Source organism: Lepidochelys olivacea (assembly GCF_965140295.1).
Source record: "Lepidochelys olivacea isolate rLepOli2 genome assembly, chromosome: 11".
Classification (NCBI taxonomy): domain Eukaryota; kingdom Metazoa; phylum Chordata; order Testudines; family Cheloniidae; genus Lepidochelys; species Lepidochelys olivacea.
In genome coordinates this window covers 56,714,937-56,737,436 of record NC_140421.1, presented here as the reverse complement: position 1 = coordinate 56,737,436, position 22,500 = coordinate 56,714,937, and the positions used below count along the sequence as shown (strand labels likewise).

The following is a 22,500-nucleotide window of genomic DNA, read 5'->3' as shown; positions in this document are numbered from 1 at the left end:
ACAAAGGAAGAACTCTTCTTTTCCTCCCCTCAACTCAAACAAACCACAAAAAGCAGACACAAAAGGTGGCAGGGGAAATTCTTTGTTGTGAAAATGGTGAGTTTCATTCACTCCCCCAAAGACACCTCCCCCCCCCCCGAAGAATCAACAAACAAAGATGATCAAGGAGAACTCACTATCCTAAAGCAAAAATCAACAAAGCAGCCAGAAAAGACTCTTTTCTAAACAAATGCTCTAAATAGTAATCAAAACAAAGACCAATAATAATAATAATTGTGCACACACCAACTTGCTCCAAAAATATCCACAACCAGTATGGATGGGAGCGAGCAGGGAATGAAAAGGAAGGGTGAAATGAAGCACCTGCCGAATACAATGTCCTGCTCACCTCACAAATAGCTGGTGCCCTTAGGCTGTCCTCTCCAGACAAAGGGGCTGACTTTATGCTGCAGCGCCAGCCATAACAGAGGCAGGTGTTCCTTTCTTCTGGTCCCTAGGCAAAGGGCAAAAGTGTGATGTTAGCATGAAATGTAACACTCTGTAGCTGTAGAAATTCAACAAAGCAAAATTGAGCTGTGATATCACTGAGATTTTAAAAAAGAGAAATATTTTGTTACTCATGTTATGTAAAACAAGTTAATGGGAGCTGCCTGTTTTCGGGGGAGGGAGGTATGGTGAGGGGCTAAAAGTTGTGATTCACTAGTCATCTCAACTATTTCAGGGCCTGATCTTTACCATCTGCTACACTATCAGTTAAAATGGAAAGCAGCAGGGAGGCAGTCAGTCTCGTCTGGTGTTTTTTCTTATCATTTTTATTTTTAAAACCTGTCTACTTTGTACACTGGGGAACAGCCAGAATATCTCCAACCCTTAACTTTGTCATTCTAGGGATCCTAAATATTCCTGAAATATACTGCCAAATACACAAGTGACATTCCATGTCCACATTAAGTGAATAGAATAGAACGATATGCCAGAATAAGACATTTGCGGCAAACTGGGTTTCCTAAAGTTGCTGCTGCTCTGATTTTTCTTTGTTTGTAATGCTCTCTTACCATTACATCTGATTATCTCGCAATTGCTAATATATTTTTCCTCGTAACATCCTGTAGGGTAGGGTTCTGCTATTATTCCCATATTACAGATGGGGAACTGAGGCACATTGAGACTAAGTGACTTGCCCAGGGTCACACAAGATGTCTGTGGCAGAGCAAGGAACTGACCCATGTGTCCCAGGCTACTGCCCAAACCACTCGACCAGCCTTCTTTTCTGTGTTCATAAAATTGTTCTGCAGACTCTCCATATGACTTTTGCGACAAAATTAATTTTTGCACCTATAATGTAGAACTGACTAGAGCATCTACAAATGTCATCAAAACCACCTGGTGATTTATTAACAATTCTCTCTGAATATGAAATTATTGTAGCAAGAGTATAAGAAAGATGATTAGAAATGTCTTTCTCTCAGAGAGAGAGAGAGCGCTTTACTTTTACCTCCCAAGAAAGAGCAGGAAAAACAAGGTCAGTCGAGGGGTTCACAAACAAGTGGGCTAGTAAACAGACATTTCCACTGATAGTGTTTGCATCTCACTTCTCCATCATTTTGTATGAAAGAGGCTACAAAATAAAAGCCCAGTCCTGTAAACACTTGCCACTGGGCACACTGCTTACTCCATTGTCTTCAGCTTTATACAATAGACAAAGGCTATTGAAGTCAATGGGATTACTCTCAGAAGTAAACACTTGGTGGATTGGGGCTCTAAAGTAATAATGTACTATACTGTCTGTAATCTCATTCCGATGAATGTTAATATCAAAATTTCTCTCCAAGAAAAATCCTACATAAAGTAGTACTTTAGCTTTAATGTCATATTTTTATTTCGATAAATATTGTAGAAATGTGTTATAATTTTCTATAAATATATTGATTTGCATATATTTGTTGTGCTGATACTACAGATTTAAATCTTGAACACTAACGCATGGTTGCTGCTGTTGGGATTTTTTCTGATACTCCAAGTCTTGTCACATCAATCACCTCTGGGATATTTATGGGTAAATTACTACTGTCACTGCAGTACAACATTCTAGCTCAACATCTGTGCATATAGACCATTTGTATTTTGTACTGATAGGAATCTCAGTTTGGGGCCTGAAGGGAGTGTGAGATAGGTTCAATGAATGTAATAATGCATATATGTATGGTTCATTTGTATACTGTCTGCATCATGCTGGTGTACTGATGTTACAGTCAGAGTTGATATATAAGGTGTCTATATGCAAGCTCTGTTTTCAACTAATTATAACTTTGGCAAAAATAGTTCTTTGAGATCGAAACTTGCTGTACTTGGGGTCAGTAAAGCTCATTTTCCAATCATCTCCCTTTCAGTTTGATTTAAAAACATTTTTTCGCTTATTTTCACTTAGTGAGAGGTAGAATTTGAAAAATTTTTGTGACCATTCCTTCCACTCAGATCTTTTTTTTTTTTTTTTTTTTTTTTTTAATATTTGTTTTAAAAGCTGAACTCAGCATGCCATAAATCCTTGAGGATTAATGCTAAGGCTAGTTGGCAGGGATGGGGGGGGAAGGCATTGTTAGGAGATATAAGAATGCAAAGTTCAGTGTTTTCATAAAGTTACATCAATGAGAAGAAGTTTTGACCAAGAATATTTGTTGCAAGATGACTATCAAATATTCATCACTTGTATGCATTTTAATTTTAATATTCCTATTTTTTCTCATTTAACCCGCTAAATTCTAAGGGCCTGACTCTTGTTTGCATACCTTACTTTACAAGAAATTAATGGGACTGTTTGTGGGGGGAGGGATAGCTCAGTGGTTTGAGCATTGGCCTGCTAAACCTACAGTTGTGAGTTCAATCCTTGAGGGGGCCATTTAGGGATCTGGGGCAAACATTGGGGATTGGTCCTGTTTTGAGCAAGGGGTTGGACTAGATGGTCTCCTGAGGTCCCTTCCAACCCTGATGGTCTATGAACTCAAAATGAGTAAGGGTGGTGGAATCAAGACCAGAGAAAATACAAGATAAATATCTTAATATTTCTCAATCCCATCAGGGTCACCTCAGAATTAGGAAGTTTAGAGTATGTTGGAAATAATTAAGCAGCAGAATTCTGAATTAGCTTTGATTAATGAAGAGAATTACATGGCACCTCCAGAACCCTGGAATGCTGTTCTGCTATTATGTAATCCATGTCCTTTAATTGTTCCATCTGGGGACTGTTTATCTCATTTCTGCATGATTGTTGTTCCCAAACTATTTATAAACTGTTTCTAGCAGCATTCAGTATTCTGCTGAAGATGGTTTGGGATTCCTTAGAAATTTTCTTGTTACATTTTTTTTTGTTTTGTTTTTAAATCTGTTGCCTTTAACCACTATTTTTGAAAGTGTCAGAATCAACCTAGGTTTCAGAGTAGCAGCCGTGTTAGTCTGTATTCACAAAAAGAAAAGGAGTACTTGTGGCATCTTAGAGACTAACCAATTTATTTGAGCATAAGCTTTCATGAGCTACAGCTCAATTCATTGGATGCATCCGATGAAGTGAGCTGTAGCTCACGAAAGCTTATGCTCAAATCAATTAATTAGTCTCTAAGCTTTCGTGAGCTACAGCTCACTTCATCGGATGCATCCAATAAAGCTTATGCTCAAATAAATTGGTTAGTCTCTAAGGTGCCACAAGTACTCCTTTTCTTTTTGAGAATCAAGCTAAACTTTTATCATCTTTTGTCTCATTTACACAACATATGGCAAATCTCCATAATCTCACTAAGACAAAACAGACAATAGGACTACTTGTGCTGAAAATCAAGCATGTACATAAGTGCTTTGCTGAACTGTAGCTTAATATGCAAAGTAGATGATTGTGTATAATAATATTTTGCACTTAGTCTATCCAAGAATCTTTACAAGCCCCATTTTATGTATATGATAAAGGAGGCACAGATCCATGGATGTATGTGGAACAGGGATTCAACCTTAAGCTCCCTGGGTAAATATACTTGGCCTTCACTCAGAACAGTAATATGAACCCTTGTAAGCCATGAGTGGGCATTCAGTAAGGATTGTAGAATAATCAAGTCATTTGCATGTGAAATCTATTATATCTGTTTAAAGCCAATAACATAATGGTGTAGGGGCCAGAGAGAAAGAGCTGGTAGGGGAAGACAGTAGAGGGAAACAGATGAGAGAAATATAGGGGAAAAGGGTGGAGGAGAAAACAAGGAGCATCAAAAATATCTTTGTTCTTGATATCAGTAGATCTAAGGCTGGCCCCATCAGTTAGAAACTTTTCTTTCTCTGACCAGTTTAATTTCAACATGAGTTCTCTCAACTTTCCAGCTGGTGAGACTATCTGTTTTATCGTAAGTGCTGTGCATTCATGTTGGGGACACATTGACCAGTGTTGTCTTGTAGTCCCTTCCTAAGGAATGACGTTGAATCTCCAGGACCCGCTGGTAGTGGTTGAGACACATTTGATATTGTATCATAGGATCTCGGGACCCAACTACTTGATAAGAGGCCAGGAGGAATGGCATAGCTGACTGGTCCATCATGGCTGCCATCATGGTCCATCATGTGAAGCCATAGTTGACTGGTCCATCATGGCTGCCATAGCTTTGGGGAGTTAGGACCACAGACTGGACCTTATTGAGCTAAATCCTGATGACATCAAACTTGTGACTTGATCCTTGTGTTCTAAAAGGAAGTATTTCCATGATGAGTTTATATTTTTGGTGCTTGGGTGTGGATGGGAGACTATCTTCAAGTGAAATTTTGTTCATAGCTGGGATATCAAAGCTCAAACTCCTGGAAAAAATGTATAGTAATACGTCTTATGATTAAAGTACAAATATTTATTTTATAAATGGTTTTTAAATTGTTAAGTTGTGGGCTTCTGTTTAGAACTATCTAATCAGTTGTAAAGGGACAAATAAAATAAATTCCCAGCATTCTATGGAAGTAATTTTTTATGTCTTTTCATTCCTGTTTTTCGAATTTGGGAAAAATCAATAGAGATTATAGAGACCCTTATGTATTGCTGAAAATGTATATGCAGTACTCTGGACTGCCTCCAACAGTTGAGAGTTTTGTCAGTAAACAGTGCTTGAAAGAGTGTCTCTCCCCTCCCCCCAGTTCACAAAAGGATCTGTACATACGGTGCTGAAGGGCCTCTACACTGTTATAGCTGAAGTACAATACCTCTTTAGTTTTTCAAATTCAGGTGACTTGATTATGGTGTATAAATACTTTCATGGGGAGAAAATAACAAGTACTAATGAGCTCTTTAATTGAGCAGAGAAGTGCATAATAAGAACCAGTGGCTGGAAGCTGAAACCAGGCAAATTCGAATTGGAAATCAGGCATACATTTTTAACGGTGAGGGTGGAACAAACTACAAGGGAAGTGGTGGATTCTCAATTTCTTGGTGTCTTCAAATCAAGATTGGGTGCCTTTCTGGAAAAGAGATGCTTTAGTCAATTACAACTTGTGTTTGAATAATCCCTAACTTATTGGGCTCAGTACAGGGATAAGTAGGTGAAATTCAATGGCGTGTAATAGACAAGAGGTCAGACTAGATGACTTCTGACTTTAAACCTTATGTATTTTCGCTTGAAGAAAGAACAGTTACTTACCCTACAGTAACTGTGTTTTTCTGAGGTGTTGTAGACAGTGTGGATCCCACGCCCTATCCTCCTTCCCCATGTTTCAGAGCCCTCAGCAATCTTGGGGTTAGAATTCCAAGGGAACTGAAGGAGGACTGTGGCTGCCCCAACCTTTCTGTCCTCATACAAGAGCACGAGGAGACACAGGGTACATGGGTGGTCCTGCATGCACTGCTATTCAGAATTCTTTGCTCTGATTTGCATGAGGTGGATGCACACCTACAGTGGGATCCACACTGATTCTTGGATAACCACAGTTATTGTAGAATTAATAATCATTCTGTATTCCAGAACAGTATCCACATTTTAAAAAAAGTTTTCATATGCAATTTTGGCAGAGCCTCAGCTTTTACCTCTTGGTTAAATTTTCATCTCAGTATAATGCATGCTGGCACTTTTTACTGTGATCTAAAAACATTAATGTATTATCTAAGCATATTTGTATAATATTTTCCCCTTGAGAAGCCAAATAGTCAGTTCCTTAATTATTGCATAAAATATCAAGATACAAAATATCCTCAATTAAACTGACCAAATGTTGAAAAGTAGCTATATCTAGGGTTATATCATTTCCAGGGTTTAACAGTTACATGACAAAATAGTTTAAGCATAAAACAGCTTGCATGCAATACAGTATAGTCTCTTTCATTGCAAGAAATCTATTTCTAGATCTGATGAAGATCTTAAGTGATTTTAATTCACCTTTATTTTTTAGAGTAAAATGGAGCTCCCTTCACAGGTCAATGCCAATACTAAATACATTATTCAGTGATCTTGTCTCCCTGTTATTTGGCTCCAGAAGATGTATAAAAAGCAGGTCAATATCTGTCTAGGCTGCTGCTTTCATGTGGACAAAACCACATGCTGAAATTTATTATCTTTCTTACCAAGTGATTATTGTGAATGGGCCACCAGGTTTTTACTGGCTTTGAAGCGATTTTGGAATTTGGCTCTTTCCTCTTTAAGAAGAAAAGATTTTCATGTTTCCAGAATTTGAGAGGAAATATAAATCATAACTTTCATTGAAATGCCATTATACTGGAGATGGGCTAGATTAATAAATAATGTTGGTGAAACAGCCCATCGCTCATTTCCAGAAGAGTGAACTACGATTCAGTTGAGTTTCCGCTGAGCTTTCCAAAGCATGGGGCTACCACTGTTTTGTCTCACATTATCAGTGTATGGATTCCACATGAGTGTGTGTGTTTGTTTGTTTTCCCAGCTGAAATAAAGATCTGTTTTAAATACTACCATGGTATTAGTGGAGCCCTGCGAGCTACTACCCCATGTATCACTGTGAAAAACCCCGCTGTGATGGTAAGTGGAGCCTTTATATCAATTTGTAATTTATCTGTAAAGAGATGCTTTAACCTGTCAGTCATACCCACTTAATATCAACTGCAATCTCCGAGTTTTGCCATTAACTGGGATTTTTGTGATTTTACCTGATGTAATCCAGTTGTATTATAGGCTGCATAGAAGTGATGACTCTTGTTAAGGTTGCTCAATACTTTTCATTATAAGACTTTTTTTTCAATTGCTTATAACTTTGACAAACTTTAACTGGTTGGGTTGAGATTTTTCATGCTATGTATCTACCTCAGGCTGAATCTTTTTAGAAAGTATGAGCCAAAACAGTTTAACTTTTCCTCAGAATTAGGTTAGGAAATACGTATATTTAGCATGGGCAAAACAGTTGTTTTGTTGAGAAGCACAATGACCTGAAATTTAGCAGAAGTGCCTTTTTGCCATCCCTGTAGAAATCCACAGAAATTTGGACAAGTCATGAGCCTTTGAAAATCTCAGTTCACACATGCTCAGTAGAAGGGGGGACTGGGATGTGGAGCTGAATATGGGAGGGCTGAGACTGGGACAATGAGTTTGGTTTGGAGGGGGCTGGGACAAGTGGTCAGGGAGGACTGGGTCAAGGATAGGTAGAGGGACCAGGGGAAGAAGCAGGGAGGGGGAAACAGGGCAGAAAGGTCTGTAATCACTAAAGCATGTTTCCTTTTGAACTTGGAGTAGAACCTAGGATTCGTTCATCTTAGTAAAAAGAAAAGGAGTACCTGTTGCACCTTAGAGACTAACAAATTTATTTGAGCATAAGCTTTCATGAGCTACATTCATCGGATGCATTCAGTGGAAAATACAGTGGGGAGATTTATATACATAGAGAACATGAAACAATGGGTGTTACCATACACACTGTAACGAGAGTGATCACTTAAGGTGAGCTATTACCAGCAGGAGAGCAGGGGAGAAAAAACCTTTTTTAGTGATAATCAAGGTGGGCCATTTCCAGCAGTTGACAAGAACGTCTGAGGAACTGTGTGGGAGGGCAGCAATGCCCCTCTGCCATGTACATTGGCCAAACTGGACAGTCTCTATGTAAAAGAATAAGTGGACACAAATCAGACGTCAAGAATTATAACATTCAAAAACCAGTCGGAGAATACTTCAAGCTCTTTGGTCACTCGATTACAGACCTAAAAGTTGCAATTCTTCAACAAAAAAACTTCAGAAACAGACTCCAACGAGAGACTGCTGAGTTGGAATTAATTTGCAAACTGGATACAATTAACTTAGGCTTGAATAAAGACAGGGAGTAGATGGGTCATTACACAAAGTAAAACTATTTCCCCATGTTTATTCTTCTAAACCCCCGCCCTCCCCCCCCACACACACTGTTCCTCAGACATTCTTGTCAACTGCTGGAAATGGCCCACCTTGATTATCACTACAAAAGGTTTTTTCATCCCCCGCTCTCCTGCTGGTAATAGCTCACCTTAAGTGATCACTCTCGAGCTCACGAAAGCTTATGCTCTAATAAATTGGTTAGTCTCTAAGGTGCCACAAGTCCTCCTTTTCTTTTTGCGAATACAGACTAACACGGCTGTTACTCTGAAACCTCTCGTTACAGTGTGTATGGTAACACCCATTGTTTCATGTTCTCTATGTATATAAATCTCCCCACTGTATTTTCCACTGAATGCATCCGATGAAGTGAGCTGTAGCTCACAAAAGCTTATGCTCAAATAAATTGGTTAGTCTCTAAGGTGCCACAAGTACTCCTTTCTTTTTGCGAATACAGACTAACACGGCTGCTACTCTGAAACCTGTTCATCTTGGTATTAAATTTTCCTGTCTTCAAATTAGCTCACTGGCAAATGTTTGCCTTATCTTCCTCTAGAGTCTGGCCTGTACAGAGAATGACAACTTACTACTACTATCACTTTTTTAAGTCTGCAACCTCTTAATTTAAAATTACATGGAAAAAGCTACATTATATTCTCAGTTCTAATTGTGCACTGCTATTGACATCTAATGGGAGTACACTGTTGCAACTGAAGAAGTTATTTGAAGACAATAGGACTGCACAGGTGTAGACTAGGGGAATAATTTGTTCTTCAGTATCTCTGTACAAGATACTGAAAACAGCCCAATTTCACACTCAGATACTAAGTTGAGATGGAAAACCTGGTTAGTTAGAAATTTTTTTTTATGAACTATGCACACCTAACAGAAAAGAAGACACGTTAAATGTGGAACCTCCATGACACCATTGTTAGTCACTGCACACAACTGAACTGTATTTCAGTTCAGTCAGATTTACACAATTTTTGGCCACACACAACTATACAACTAAGCAAAATGCACTAAATTGAGTTTTCATTTGTAGATTACATATTTAATCAAAATACAGAGAACTCTCTTGAGATGCACACAATAATCAACATTAAATGCTTTTTGGGTCAGAAAACCAGGGATTTAAAAGAAAACAAACAGGAGCCTGTTTAATGACACTTGGTAGTGAGTGGATGCAATTGTATTAAACCCAGTGTGAAATCATTTGGTGAATGTAATTTTTCTATTAAGTAGGACCTTCTGTTAATTGGTTGATAAGTGAGTTTGCTGTAGTACAGCATGGACAGAAAGCCCTTAACAACAGAATAGGAAAGCTGGGAGAATCCCATAGAGCATACATCTAAACACACTGAACTGTTTGATAATATTTTGGGAACTGCATGGCTTGAGCCTAATCCTGCAAGGTGTTAAGCATCTCCAATGGGAGTTTACAGTCTTCAGCATCTTGCAGATCAGCCGTTGGCACCTTTCAAGATCAAGACAGTCAGTGCTATCACATGCATGTTTTTTGCATGTGTCCTGAATAAACTCTGCTCTAGCAAGTTATTTGTTGCGATAGTAAGCAATTCTTGATGCTCATTTGTTTGGCAATACCTACAATTCAGTGCACATCCTGCTTACAGCTATTTCATAGCTATGCTGACGTAACAAACTGAAAAGACTGGCCATGATTCTATATGCATGCTGAGTTATTTCCTGTGGAGAGATGTACTAAGGAGAAACATGAATAGCTTCCCTCAATCTAAACCTCTCTATATATGTAAAGCATACCTTTTCTGAGTTTGGGTTTACCCATATCTCAAGCTTGAGATGACTAAAACTCCAATTTATTGGACTGTTAATTACTTATTAAAAGTAGGTAGAACTACTGAGAGTTGCCCACTGATTAAAATGGAAATTACAAGGGTAGATGGAAGAATTCTTGGTAATACCTGAAAATAATTGAATTCTCGTGACTACTCCTTAAGCATCTTGTAGTGTAGTAGACTTAGATTTTCCTCTCAACATCAAACTATTTATCCCAGTGCTGAACACACTCTTGTGAAATACTGACTATTTAAAGTAAATAGTTTTAATCGTTTAAAATAAATAATTCAGTTCTGTTAAATAAATGCATTATTATATGCACTGCAAGGCTTCCCAACTTTATATTATACTTATTTCAGTTTATCACTCTATGTACCCAGTTTACATAATATTCCACAGTACATTTTGTTAATTTATTTAGTAATATAATGTGTAGCCAGATAATCCTCTGGTGATTGTACAGTTGCGGATACTGAACGTTGTAATTTATTCCATGTCATTAGTATTTTCTTGATCTTGCACTCCTCCTTTTTAAGGAGGTCTGTACAGTGTGGGTATATACAATGAATATGTGAAAGATGTGGGTATTCAAGATTGTATTTCATTGTCATTGTGTTGGATTATATGCCCTCAAAGTGCCAGCCCTGCTGTAACATGGATGTATTTTTACTTTTATAATCATTGAATTGAATGGAGGCATTTTTTCTGTTTAAAAAAAAAAAGTATCACTCATGTGGATAGTTTGTTGCCATGATTTATTAGTATGATAATGTGGTCCTATCTGATGGAAGGACGCCTCAGAAAAAATATACACAGAATCCGTGAGGACTTTTTCTTAATGAAGAATGTTTGGAACAAGAAATCAATATAAGTTAACAGCCCCCCCTCCCAAAAAAAAAAACCCGAAAACTCCACAGTTCTTATGACCCTTGGTGTTCAGCCCAACTGTCCCAAAGATATATATATACCCCTCTCTGCTTTCCAAGCACCTTTGCAAAGGATAGAGGAAGCTGAGATGGAGTTAACCCATTGTCCATGGAAGACCAGGTCATTCTGCTGCATGGTGTCACAGGTGACTTACCCTTATGAAGTCATTTGGAATAACAGTTTCATAGTCAATAGGCACGTGACAGAATGAAGAACACTATATTGAGAAATGTTATTGCATGAGAAACGGTGAATCGTGAATATTGTACTTATGCAAAATGAAATATGCTGAGATGTGAACAATGTAAATTTTCTGTCACTGTGCATCCTTTCTGAAGAGACTCAAGGCCAATGGAGACCTCAGACATGATTGTCATCGCTTTTTCTTTCACTGCTGTTTCTTCATCTTTGCTACATGTTCTGCTAAATGTTAGAATTTTGCTAATGAGGAAATTCTTAGACTTCAGATGCTGATTAATTCTCACCGCTTAGTCTTGTTTTGTGTTTGCGCTGCTGTAGTGTGTAGATACATTCCATGACGATTGGCATGGCAGTCAGATTAACAGATGAGATCGCAATATTTGTTTGTTTAAAAAAAACTTTTAAAAGACCGCCATTACACTTTTTATATTAAGGCAAAGCTGAGTTTCTTCACAGATTAAAGATGTTAAGGCCAGCAGAGGCTATTACAATCATGTAGTCTGAATTCCTGGCCGCTGAACCTCATCCAGTAACTCCTATATCAAGCCTGTCACTTCTGTTTGAGTAATAGCTTCATTTTTAGAAAGCTATCCAGTCTTGATGTAAAGAGGTGTCTTATCTTTCACAGATTTAACATATGGCTAAATGCAGCCAGACTGCAGTATCTTTCTCAGTGTTTTACACCCCAACTATGATTTATATTCTTGGAAACAGATCACTTAATAGTTTTTCTATTGTGTATCTTTTTTTATACCCTTAATTTACAAGCATATATCCTCAATATATTTTTCTCTTTTTAAATATAAAATCACTTTGGTAACACTCTATTTTATTAGAGATACCCCCAGTGTACACCCTACAGTGTGTCCAGGTATCAAGCTTTATCAGACTTACAATCTGGTAAGCATTTCCACAGGTTGTCTTCACCTTATCCTAGCAATTCATTGTCTTTTCCCTGCTGGATGAGAGTGCTGTGCCTCCTTTTGGAACCATTTGTCCTGAAACACAAACCCTATATTTTCAATTGATTCGAAAAGTAAGAGTACGTCTTACACTGAAGCTAGGAGCATGCCTCCTAGTGTGGATAGACAGACTTGTGCTAGCCCCTCTCGAGCTAGTGTGCTAAAAGTACCAGTATGGATGTTGCGGCACGGGGAATGGCATGGGCTAGCCATCCAAGCTCAGTCCAAGGAGGTCATGTGGGCTTGGACTTGGGTGGCTAGTTTGAGCTGCCCCCTGTGTTGCAACAGCCACACTGCTGTTTTTAGTGCACTAGCTTGAGTGGAGCTAGCACAAGTCTCTCTACCTGGTCTGGGGGGCTCCCTCCCAGCTGCAGTGTAGACGTACCCTAATAGTCCATGATTTGTGATGGGTTGTTTAGCTGGATACATGTCACTCTTGGGGGGGAGGGGGAGGCAAGCTCCGCCTACTGATGCATTTGCAAAAACTCCACTTGTGAAGGAGGCAATGGGGCAGATTTTTTTTTCTAAGAAGTGAAACTTACAAAAACAAACAAACAAAAAAAGCCCTTATCAGGGAAAGTAGAAATAAACCTCAGGGAAAGTTTCCCAGGTATGAGCATGACTTTCAGATCAATGCCATAGTTAGAAATCTGATGTGCCTTATTTTGTCACACAGATGTTAAATATTTTGATTGATTGCCCTCAGTAAGCCATGTATTTTGTGTTTAGGTCATAAATGGTACATGGAACTACTTACTGCACAGTGTCTGTGGTTAGTTCATGCTTATGTATAAGATGCCAATTTGCGCTATTGATTTTTTGAGAGGACACAAAAACCTATGAGGAAGAAGTACTTTCGCTTTCTCCAGTTAATACCTTCCACACACCTAATAATAATGCATTATGTATGTTCAGAAATATTCTCAGTATTGCAATATTGACCCTACATTGCACAGACAGTTGTCAGTATTTGTGAAATTCCAGGGAATTTGGGGTGGACGGAAACAAGTACTGGTGTCTTCAGATTATAGCTTTGTCTATGGGTAATATTTTTCTCCTGAGTACTTCATAACCATCCTCATGAACATACAAAAACAAATGAAAAATGCCATGATACGCTTCATTTTTTTTCTCCCTCTTTAGATGGGGGTGGATGGCATGGATGAAGGTGCTTCTGCAACTCAGCAATCTCGGAAACTAGTCAGCTTTGAATTATCAGGTAAGATTTCAGAAGTATCTTGCATTATCCCACTAAAACAAGCATGAGTTTTGTGTTAGATTGTTACTGAAAGTCAGAATTAACTCCAACTGTGCTATGGCAAAGCAAATGTACATTAAAAAAAATACTGAACTAAAATACTCAAAGATGGAAAACATTTCCTCTTCAGCTGCATCTGTCTTCTTTAGGAGTGCATGCTAGTGGCTCAGATTATATAATTTCATTGAGAACATGTGTATGCTGAAAGCAAACCAGATTCATTTATATCTAGAAGTGAATGAAACCAATTTGTTGGACCTAGCATGAGAAGTCTCCAAGAAATTTTCAGTGTGCCCAAGGGAACATCCATCTCAGACTGAGTAGTGGTAAAGCTATCTTTTCTGCACATAGAAAAGGGCTAATGGAATGCAAGGTAGTCCCATTGCTTTGAGAGATGGACAGAATACCAAAACAACAAGGGTTGTAAATAGTGAAATCTTTCTGAACACTTTTTTTCCCAGTCAGTAACCGAGAAAAGGAATTGAACTCTTACTCATGTTGATTAGTGCTTAATCTATATGTGGTCTCATGAGAGTAAAGTATCTCAATGTGAACAACGAAGGTAGAATCTGGTCCCTAAATCTGGAAGAACAGACAACAAAAACCTTGAGGAGATTTCTCTCTCTGTAGGACTAGAACACACTAACGCTGTCTTTTAGAATGGTTTTGTAGCAATTAATGGGGAAAAACACAAGAGAGCCTATAGAAAATAAATAGGGTTCAATAAAAATCACTCCAAAACCCTATAGAGTGTAACAGAGAGTTCTAGCTCAGCTGCAAGAATTGTATGGTTGATTTAAACATTTTATAGAATGGCAAATTTAATAAGATTTTTCCATAAAGGTGCTGTGTCTAGGGGAAAGGTAGTATGTTTTTTAAGTGTTTGGGCTTTTTTGTGTGGAGAAGGAGATACTTCTACCTTGTAAACAGAATTTTGCAGGGTGTAGTGCCTTTGTGTGAATGATATTGCCCTCCAGGGCTGGCTGCAGAGAGGATCAGGAACCTAACTAATGTTGGCAAAGTAGGTCTCTTTTTGTCTTAAGTGCAAGAAGTTTCTACTTTTGGGGGTGAAAGATTAGTCCCAGCCCCCTGTATGAATATGATTATAGAGAGATATCAGTAGTGACTCCACTACTGCAATTTACACTTAAATCATGGCCAAAATCCCTCTGTTTCATACTTAAGTGCAACACTTCTGCCCGTCAGAGTTGGCAGCAACAAGGGCCGGGTTCAATATCTAGGGGATCCATTCCAATAACACAATGCAAACCGGCTCGAGCCCCCACCCAGTGACCTGGGACAAATATATACCACCCCCGCTGGGCGCCTCCAAGAGGCAATACTTCCCCTTTCGCAAGCACATAGTCTGAGTGTAGCAAAAAGCCTTTTAATAACAGAGAGAAACAATGTGGCATTATGTTGGGGAAACACCAACAGGATTCATAACACAACCCATGAGGAAAAAAACCCACCCCAAGCAAATTGGGGCATGCCCCTTTCCCTTTGGTTCTTGAGTCCAGCAATTTAATTGGGGATTGGTCCTGCTTTGAGCAGGGGGTTGGACTGGATGACCTCCTGAGGTCTCTTCCAACCCTGGTATTCTATGATTCTAACCCCAAATCACCCAAAGTCCCAAAAGTCCAATGACCCAAAAGTCTGTGTCCCTGGTCAGGGCAGCCCCAGAGTTCGAAAGTTTATCTGCGGAGCTTTACCTCCCAACCTGGGTGGAGATGGGACGGGGGTAAGAGGCACCTTACATGATCTGAAGCTGACCACCCCACAGCTCCATAGGCCTTCGCTTTGCTCTGTTCCGCTCCGCCAGCCGCCCACGAACTCCTTCACTCAGCTCCGCTCCGCGGCCCACAAGGAGCTCCCGCCGTCCCACGAACTGCTCCACCAGCCGGTCCACAAACTGCTCCGCGTCCCACAAGCAGCTCCCACCGTCCTACGAACTGCTCCACCGGCCTGTCCACAAGGCACTCCAGCCATCCCACAAACTGCTCCACAATATATCTTCAGGCTCCCCCACTACTTAACACAACACTCAGTGATTTCAGCTCTTAGTCAGTTCAGCTCTTTGGTGAATTCAGCTTGCAGTAGGTGAGCCTCAGTGCTGGTGCACCATTAGCCCAAAGTGAACTCAGCAGCCTGTAACTAGACTCCTAATGGAATCAAAATTAGCTCTGATATTCCACAGTGGAGAGAGGAGGAAGTGCAATTAGCATGTAAGGCCCTCACCAAGGGGCCCATGCCACCAAGTATTAATACTTGTCCCCAGCCTCTCTCCAGTCAGAGTTTTAAAACCCATGACCCTTGCCTAGCGAGTGCTACTTAGTTGATGGTGAGTCCCTCCATCATAACAAAAGGCCAAGTACAGTTCCAAGCACAGTTCCCATAATCAGGGTAATAACAATTTATTCTTCCTGCCCCAATAACAGAGACACTGGGGATCCCACAGCAGCCAAAGTGACCATTTGGGCAGCTATGGCCTCATTCTAGGTGGGGTGGGTGTGCCTATGCAAATGAGATCGACCCCTGAAGTTCTTTTCCACAACTTGCCACACCTCACCACCAGATGTCAGGGTGGAGCTCATCCTGACACTGCTTACATCAGTAATTGCATTACTCTCCAATGTGGGTATAATATCGCATCAGAGGACAGTTGAATTTACTATGTACTATTTTGATGAAATATCCACTTTTGCAGAGGATTGCATCCCAGACAGAAGACGTGACCCACAAGTAGGAGATATGAGACTGATCTAGCGAGGAGGCAGAAAGGTGGCATAAAGGGGGGTCTAGCTCTACAACGAACACATGCAACAGTGATTAGCCACAGGACCCATCATTTGCAGAGTGTACAGTCCATCTCTTACTACAGATGGCACGCTGCTAGGTATTCATAGGGGTTTGGTGGTACAATGAAATGTCACCTGTTCAGGGACTAGTTAATTGCCATATGTGGAGTCAGAAAAGAATATTCCAACAGGTCGGATTGGCAGCAACTCTGCAGGTTTCTTGTCAGGATCATCTAGGTTCATCTCACTTAATCAGTTTCCTCCCATTTCAGGGGCCTTGAGGATTGATCCGTCTTGGTCCTTCCTATCCTCTGCCTGTGGCACATAGTAGCTTAGTTTCCTGAGGGCTGGTAATACCTTGAACTAATTTCTGTTGCTGGGTTTAGTGTGGGATACTCGTAGCCTGTGCTGCATAGGTGGTCCGACTAGATGATCCGGCAGACCGGAGAAAATATACTTTTAAAAATTACATGAATAACTTTCACTATTGGTTGCCCTAATGGAGGACTCTCTCAGAGGAAAGGAAAAATCAAGTTGTCGTTTGAAGAATTCTGTAATTACACTTACAAATAATAATTGTGAACACAAATGACATTAAAATGGCGTTCTAAATTGTATGTTACATCTTCTCATGATCTAAGCAGGAAGGTCAGTTATAGTAGCAAAACCTGGAGGAGAAGAAGAGATGGAATGGAAAAAAATTAGAATAGCAATTGGGCATCTCTAGCACAAGATAGAAGTTTAGTTGCACTACACCTTTTCACTATAATCTTTATAGTATGTGTCAGTTTGGTCATGATGAAAACTGTCCCCACCCATGGAACATGAACTCTTTGTAAAAGTTTAATTCCATGATTGAACGCTCAGTGAAGCTGAAGTGAATGAAACTGTGTTTTAAGGCCAGAAGGGATCACTAGATTATCTAGCCTGACTTCCTGTGTAGCCACATCTTTCCTTCTCATTCGAGTTGAAAACTCAGCCTTTAGCTCCAGCAATTGAAGTAATTACAAATGGTGGCATTTTGTTCTGCTCATTTTAATGTTTCAAAACTTAAGTTTCTATTCGTGAAGTCCCTCCAGGACAGATCTCTGAATATGCCACCTATTGTTCCCAAAATAGTTGCTCAGTGGAGCACCTAACTTGCATGTATGGGAATGGTGGGAAGGAGCTGTCTTCATCAATTCACTCACTCAGAATGGCCTTTTCCCCCTCTGTCTGCTGCAATGCTCTGATCCATTCTTGATCTGCTAACACTCCCATCAGAGATGAACATGGATAAATATAACATTTCAACTGGCTTGATCCTGTGTGGTGCTAACTAAGCATCTGTCCATTCATAAATACCTTTATTGCTCATCAGCACTCTGGTTACCAAGGGAGGAAAGCAGTAAAGAAAGCAGTCTGCCAAAAAAGACAAACTTAGGTCCTGCACTGTCTCCAGGGGATAGTCAAAACAGGTGCACGGTCAGGGTAAATTTGTCCTTACACTTCCTCTAGCAACAGAGCATGGAAATAACAATCTTGTTTGGGCAGACTGACTGGGAAAAGCAGGTCTATGACTTCTGCTTTGGTGTGAAACTAACATTGTTTAATCATGAAACAAATTTTGGCTACAGGCTGAGAAGTCCATTTTCCTTGACTAGTGTGTGAACAAAATTTGAGCACAAATATTTGGGGAAAACATTGAATAGAAAACACAGTTGCAAATAATAATCCTCACTGTGCTCCCATCTTGACTTACCGACTTTGTTTTAAAGGTCAGGTTATAATCTTCCTTTTATGGAAGTGCCTTTCATATTTTTTTTTAAAAGCCTGCTCTTTTTCATTCTCCAATCTTTTCTAAGAGCACTTTAATTAACTATGTTCAGATAAACCCATTTCAAAATGCTGGCCTTTAAAGATGATGAAAGGATAGGTTGTTTTTATAAAGAGGTCTCTAAAATTAGTTGGGAATACTTAGAAAGCGGAGTGGCTGAACCTCCCTAACCATTGCTGTTTATAGGCCATGACAGTGCATGTCAGAAAGCATTAGTGATATAATGCAGTACATTATTATATTAATATATCAATGTAAAATCGGGTCACGTGATGAAATAATATATCTGCCTTAGGCTGTAGGATCCTGCATGTTCTTAATTTTAAATTATTCTGAATGCACACAGAGATTACGTTCTGTGGATATATTTTAAAAAGTGGGGGAAAACATTAAAGTCTCTCTTGCTTGCTAATGAGTTCTTGTCTCTTTATGCATGAATTGCTTTTCATGGTTGGTGGATAACCATTTACAAAGAGGCATAGAGGGCTTCTTCCTTCACAAGCATAACTGTGCTCCTGCCTGGAGAAGGAGAGTGTCTAACTGGTTCAGATGAGAAGTGCATGATAGAGAACTGTAATGTTCTTTCTCTGTCATTTCAGTTATGAAGAAATTGCTCTTAAAAGGGTTTAGTATGTATTTTATGGTATTTCCTATATACTATTTTTAATGTCCTCACCCCCAACGATTACTTTTGATCGTTAGGTTGGGGTTTTTAGGTTGAATCCAAATTCAGGGTCTCATTTTAGTACAGCAACCTTTTTCTGGGTGTGCAAAAACTACATACAAAATTGCATATCTGACCTCGTGTGTGCCGGCTTCACTGAGGTTGGAGACTGCACACTACATGCTAGGATAGCTCATGAAGAAGGACCCAGAAATCTGTGGCTTCGGGGAACTGGAAAAGAAAAATACTTTGAAAGTGAATTTTAAAATCAATTATTGTATTGAAAGTGCCCCTCTTACCCTGGCTATTTGAGGCTTGTGGCCCCAGCATTTAAGCAGGTACTGAGGATACGAACAAAAGTTCTTCTGGCAGGTGAGCATCAGTGTATGTTCCTCCATCATACAGCAGATGGCACAAGGCTGCCACACTTTGTTTCTGTGGGGGAAAACCTCTGTGTAAAGAAAGAAACATCCTCAGAAAACTCCGCATCTCCTCTCTTGGGAGTGGCTTTTCTTCCTCTGGGCTGAGACCATGTGCCTCCCAGCCCAGAGCACCATCTTGCTTTCTGAATATTTAGGGTGATCTTTATGCATCAGTGTATCAATCCTGAAAAACATTGTTTCATTATCCTATTTCATGGGTGGCTCTTTTCTTTTCTTTTTCTTTCTTTCTTTTTTAAATCCAGCAGCATGTGGAGGAGTGGAGATTAGGTGCTTTTTCTCTGAATGCAAATACAGGAAAAAAACAATTCTGCAACTCAGAGTCAGAAGTGCGCAAAGTATTTTATATTAGAAATAACTGGAGACCGGAATGTAAATCAAGAGCCCAGTCTAGTCTCATTACCTCATCTGTTTATTCTCTCAGGAAAACTGAGTGAATTCTTGCCATAGGCTTCCATTCACTAGATCTAATTAATCATAGTATGAGTAATTTTGTGTTAAACTGAAATCTGAGGTAATATTTTAGGACTACCTCATTTGTGAACTTCATGTTTTAATCTTTTTGTTCCTTTTCCTTCTTTCTTTCAAGATATTAGAGCAGTTGGGCTTAAAAAAGGGATGTTCTTCAATCCTGATCCTTACCTAAAGATGTCCATTCAGCCAGGAAAGAAAAGCACATTTCCTACATTTGCCCATCATGGTCAGGAAAAACGGTCTACTATCATCAGTAACACAACTAATCCTGTTTGGCACAGAGAGGTAATGTATGCCTTTTAAGAACTCCTTCAATTGGCTAGTGCAATAAGTCACTAGGATATTGTTTCCTTCTTTTTTGTATTGGTCTTTAACGTCTGATACTATGAGCTGGTTATTTAAATTGACATGGAAATTGCAGTAATTGTAGGAACCCTCTTGTTGGGTAGGAACAGTTGTTTTCTGTAACATGTTTTAATCATATGCTGTGAGCTTCTCAGTCCCTCTTCTGATAGCAAATTTTGGAATTGCTTAATAGCCCTGTGGATTCCTTGAAATTGCAGGAATAAATTAATTAGAATGGATTATATGTTGTGAGAAGAATCATTACAAAAAGGCACAGGAAGTTAACATTCATGTTCAGGCTCAACCTGGGCAATGTTTTGGACTACAGTTAATTGAGAAATTATTCTCTCTCATGGCGCATAGCAACTGGCAAGGTCAAAGATTTCTCTGTCATCAGGCAAGGGGGATGATCTTTGAATTATTATATGTAGCTTGACAAAAGGCAACTTTTGAGATTTGTTTCCGCAGGGAAGGCTGTTTTGTTGTTAGAATGGACACTGAAATGACACTCTCTCATATACATTTGAGTGCTGAATGGCAAATGTGTGTGTTGAAAAAAACCCACTGAACTGGAAATAATATTAAAATGAATACCTCTTAGTAACCAAAACCTGTAACCTTTTGAGGCTATTCACGGTTTGGTTTGGTTTTTGTGAAATGAATTGATGGTCTGAGTCTACATTCTAGTGTACATGTGCCCCCGCCACATTTGGTGTCTGACTTCACAGACTCAACGAAGAGGTCAAGGACAGAGTGGGAATGGGAATCTTAACAGAGAACATGGTTGAAGTAGATTAGCAACAAAGCAGGACAGTGTAGGGTCACTGTTAACACTGCCACTACTCATGGTCTAGCTGTTCTGTGGCTAAATAGAGGGCGTTTCCCCCAGTGATATCACTCTGGCATCATTCACAGTTATGCAGATTTCCCTCACAATTAAGCTCAGAAATAAGAGTTTTAGTTGGAGTCTCTTGTCTTTCTTTGTAATAGCCAGTAAAAAAATAAAAATAAAAAACTCCTCTATTCTGTTTCCTCCTTTCTTCTCTGGTCTCTTATTTTTGCAACTTATTACTAAAGTGATAATGTATTGTGCAGTATTCATTGGACCACAAACTATATTCGCATGCTGTAACTGATGTGCGTTTCCCTGTAGCAATGCTTTGACAGTACTATCTTATGATTGTATTACATATGCTGAACTTGATGCAGAATTGGCCCTCTCCTTTTCTCTGTGGGTTCCACAATGACAACTTGCAATTTCTGTAGCAAACAGATGGCTAACAGCCACAGGAAATACAACCCTGATTGACAAGGATGAGAATTTTTGTTTTTATTCATGACTCTCATTCATTTGCTGATTTATGACTCTGCCAGATGTGCAGCGATTTGAACCTGTCTGGTTGATGTCTGTAACTAAGTTGAACTCTAGCCTCTTGTTTTGTTCCCTGTTGAGAATTATTTAGCCAACCAGCCAGACTGTTTTTAGCCTTTCTTGTAAGGTGGTGATTTGCACTGAAATCCGAAAGGTGAAGGCCAGTGGAAGTCTAAGTAGTTGATGTAGGCTGTTCCAAGCAGAAAATTGATGCCTCACCAAACTGTCATTTTTGATGAAACATCATAGTAATATAGAAATGAAAAAGCCATTTATTCTTCGAGGAGGGAGAATCATTTGTTTTTAATGATTGAAGCATCATTTTGTAATCTGGAAGCAGCTGTCATCATCAATAAACATTGCTTTGGGTTGCCTGTCACATACGGGTGGTGTAAATGTACATATATGTTGAATAACGGTGTAATGATACACTACTGAATGTGTTCTTTTTTTCAGAAATATTCTTTTGTTGCACTTCTAACAGACGTCTTGGAAATTGAAATTAAAGACAAATTTGCCAAGAGTCGTCCTATCATCAAGCGCTTTCTTGGGAAGTTAACAATACCAGTCCAGAGACTATTGGAGAGGCATGCAATAGGGTAAACTAACTCGTTGTTGTTAATTAAGTCAGTAGGGAAGATCAGATCAGCATCTGCGATACTGGCACAAACGACCTTTTCTTGGCTAATTAATCGTATACTCATTGTGATCATATACCACAGACTTGCCATAGCAGGAAGCTAATCTCTCTGTAGCCTTATGACCTCTGATACGAATATGCTTGCATTTCTTAGACTGTTTTAAATTTGTGTGTGTAAGCACCTGTGTGTGGTTTGTTACAACTTATTTTTTTAAGGTTTCTGAGGCAAAAAAAAATTAACTTGTTGCTAATAAATCAGGAAGTAAGGCATAGCTACTTCCAGCAATATACAGTAGTGTGCCAACTTAGAACAAAAAGATTTTATTGTCTTGTTTCTTTTTATAGTTCAAACATTTCTAATAGTTAGCTTAATAGTGAGAAAGATTTCACAATGGTTTAACTGGGTAGAAATGAAAGGATTCTAATTGGGTATTGTTCTGAGTATTGGGAATACCACAAAATTGAAA

The 22,500-nt window shown here is 39.3% G+C and overlaps 1 protein-coding gene across 4 annotated transcripts in view; it reads left to right on the top strand.

Annotated features, from left to right (window-relative positions):
* HECW2 (HECT, C2 and WW domain containing E3 ubiquitin protein ligase 2) overlaps positions 1 to 22,500 on the top strand; it is a 256,577-nt gene that overhangs the window by 149,151 nt on the left and 84,926 nt on the right. For all 4 annotated transcript variants that reach the window (XR_014713565.1, XM_084643180.1, XM_084643182.1 and 1 more), the window contains exons 4-7: positions 6,907 to 7,001; positions 13,370 to 13,445; positions 19,792 to 19,961; positions 21,850 to 21,992. Coding sequence is in view for 3 of the 4 variants with exons in the window: in XM_084643180.1 (XP_084499306.1) it covers positions 6,907 to 7,001; positions 13,370 to 13,445; positions 19,792 to 19,961; positions 21,850 to 21,992 (484 nt within the window). In the remaining variant the exon portion in view is untranslated. The remainder of the gene's footprint in view (positions 1 to 6,906; positions 7,002 to 13,369; positions 13,446 to 19,791; positions 19,962 to 21,849; positions 21,993 to 22,500) is intronic.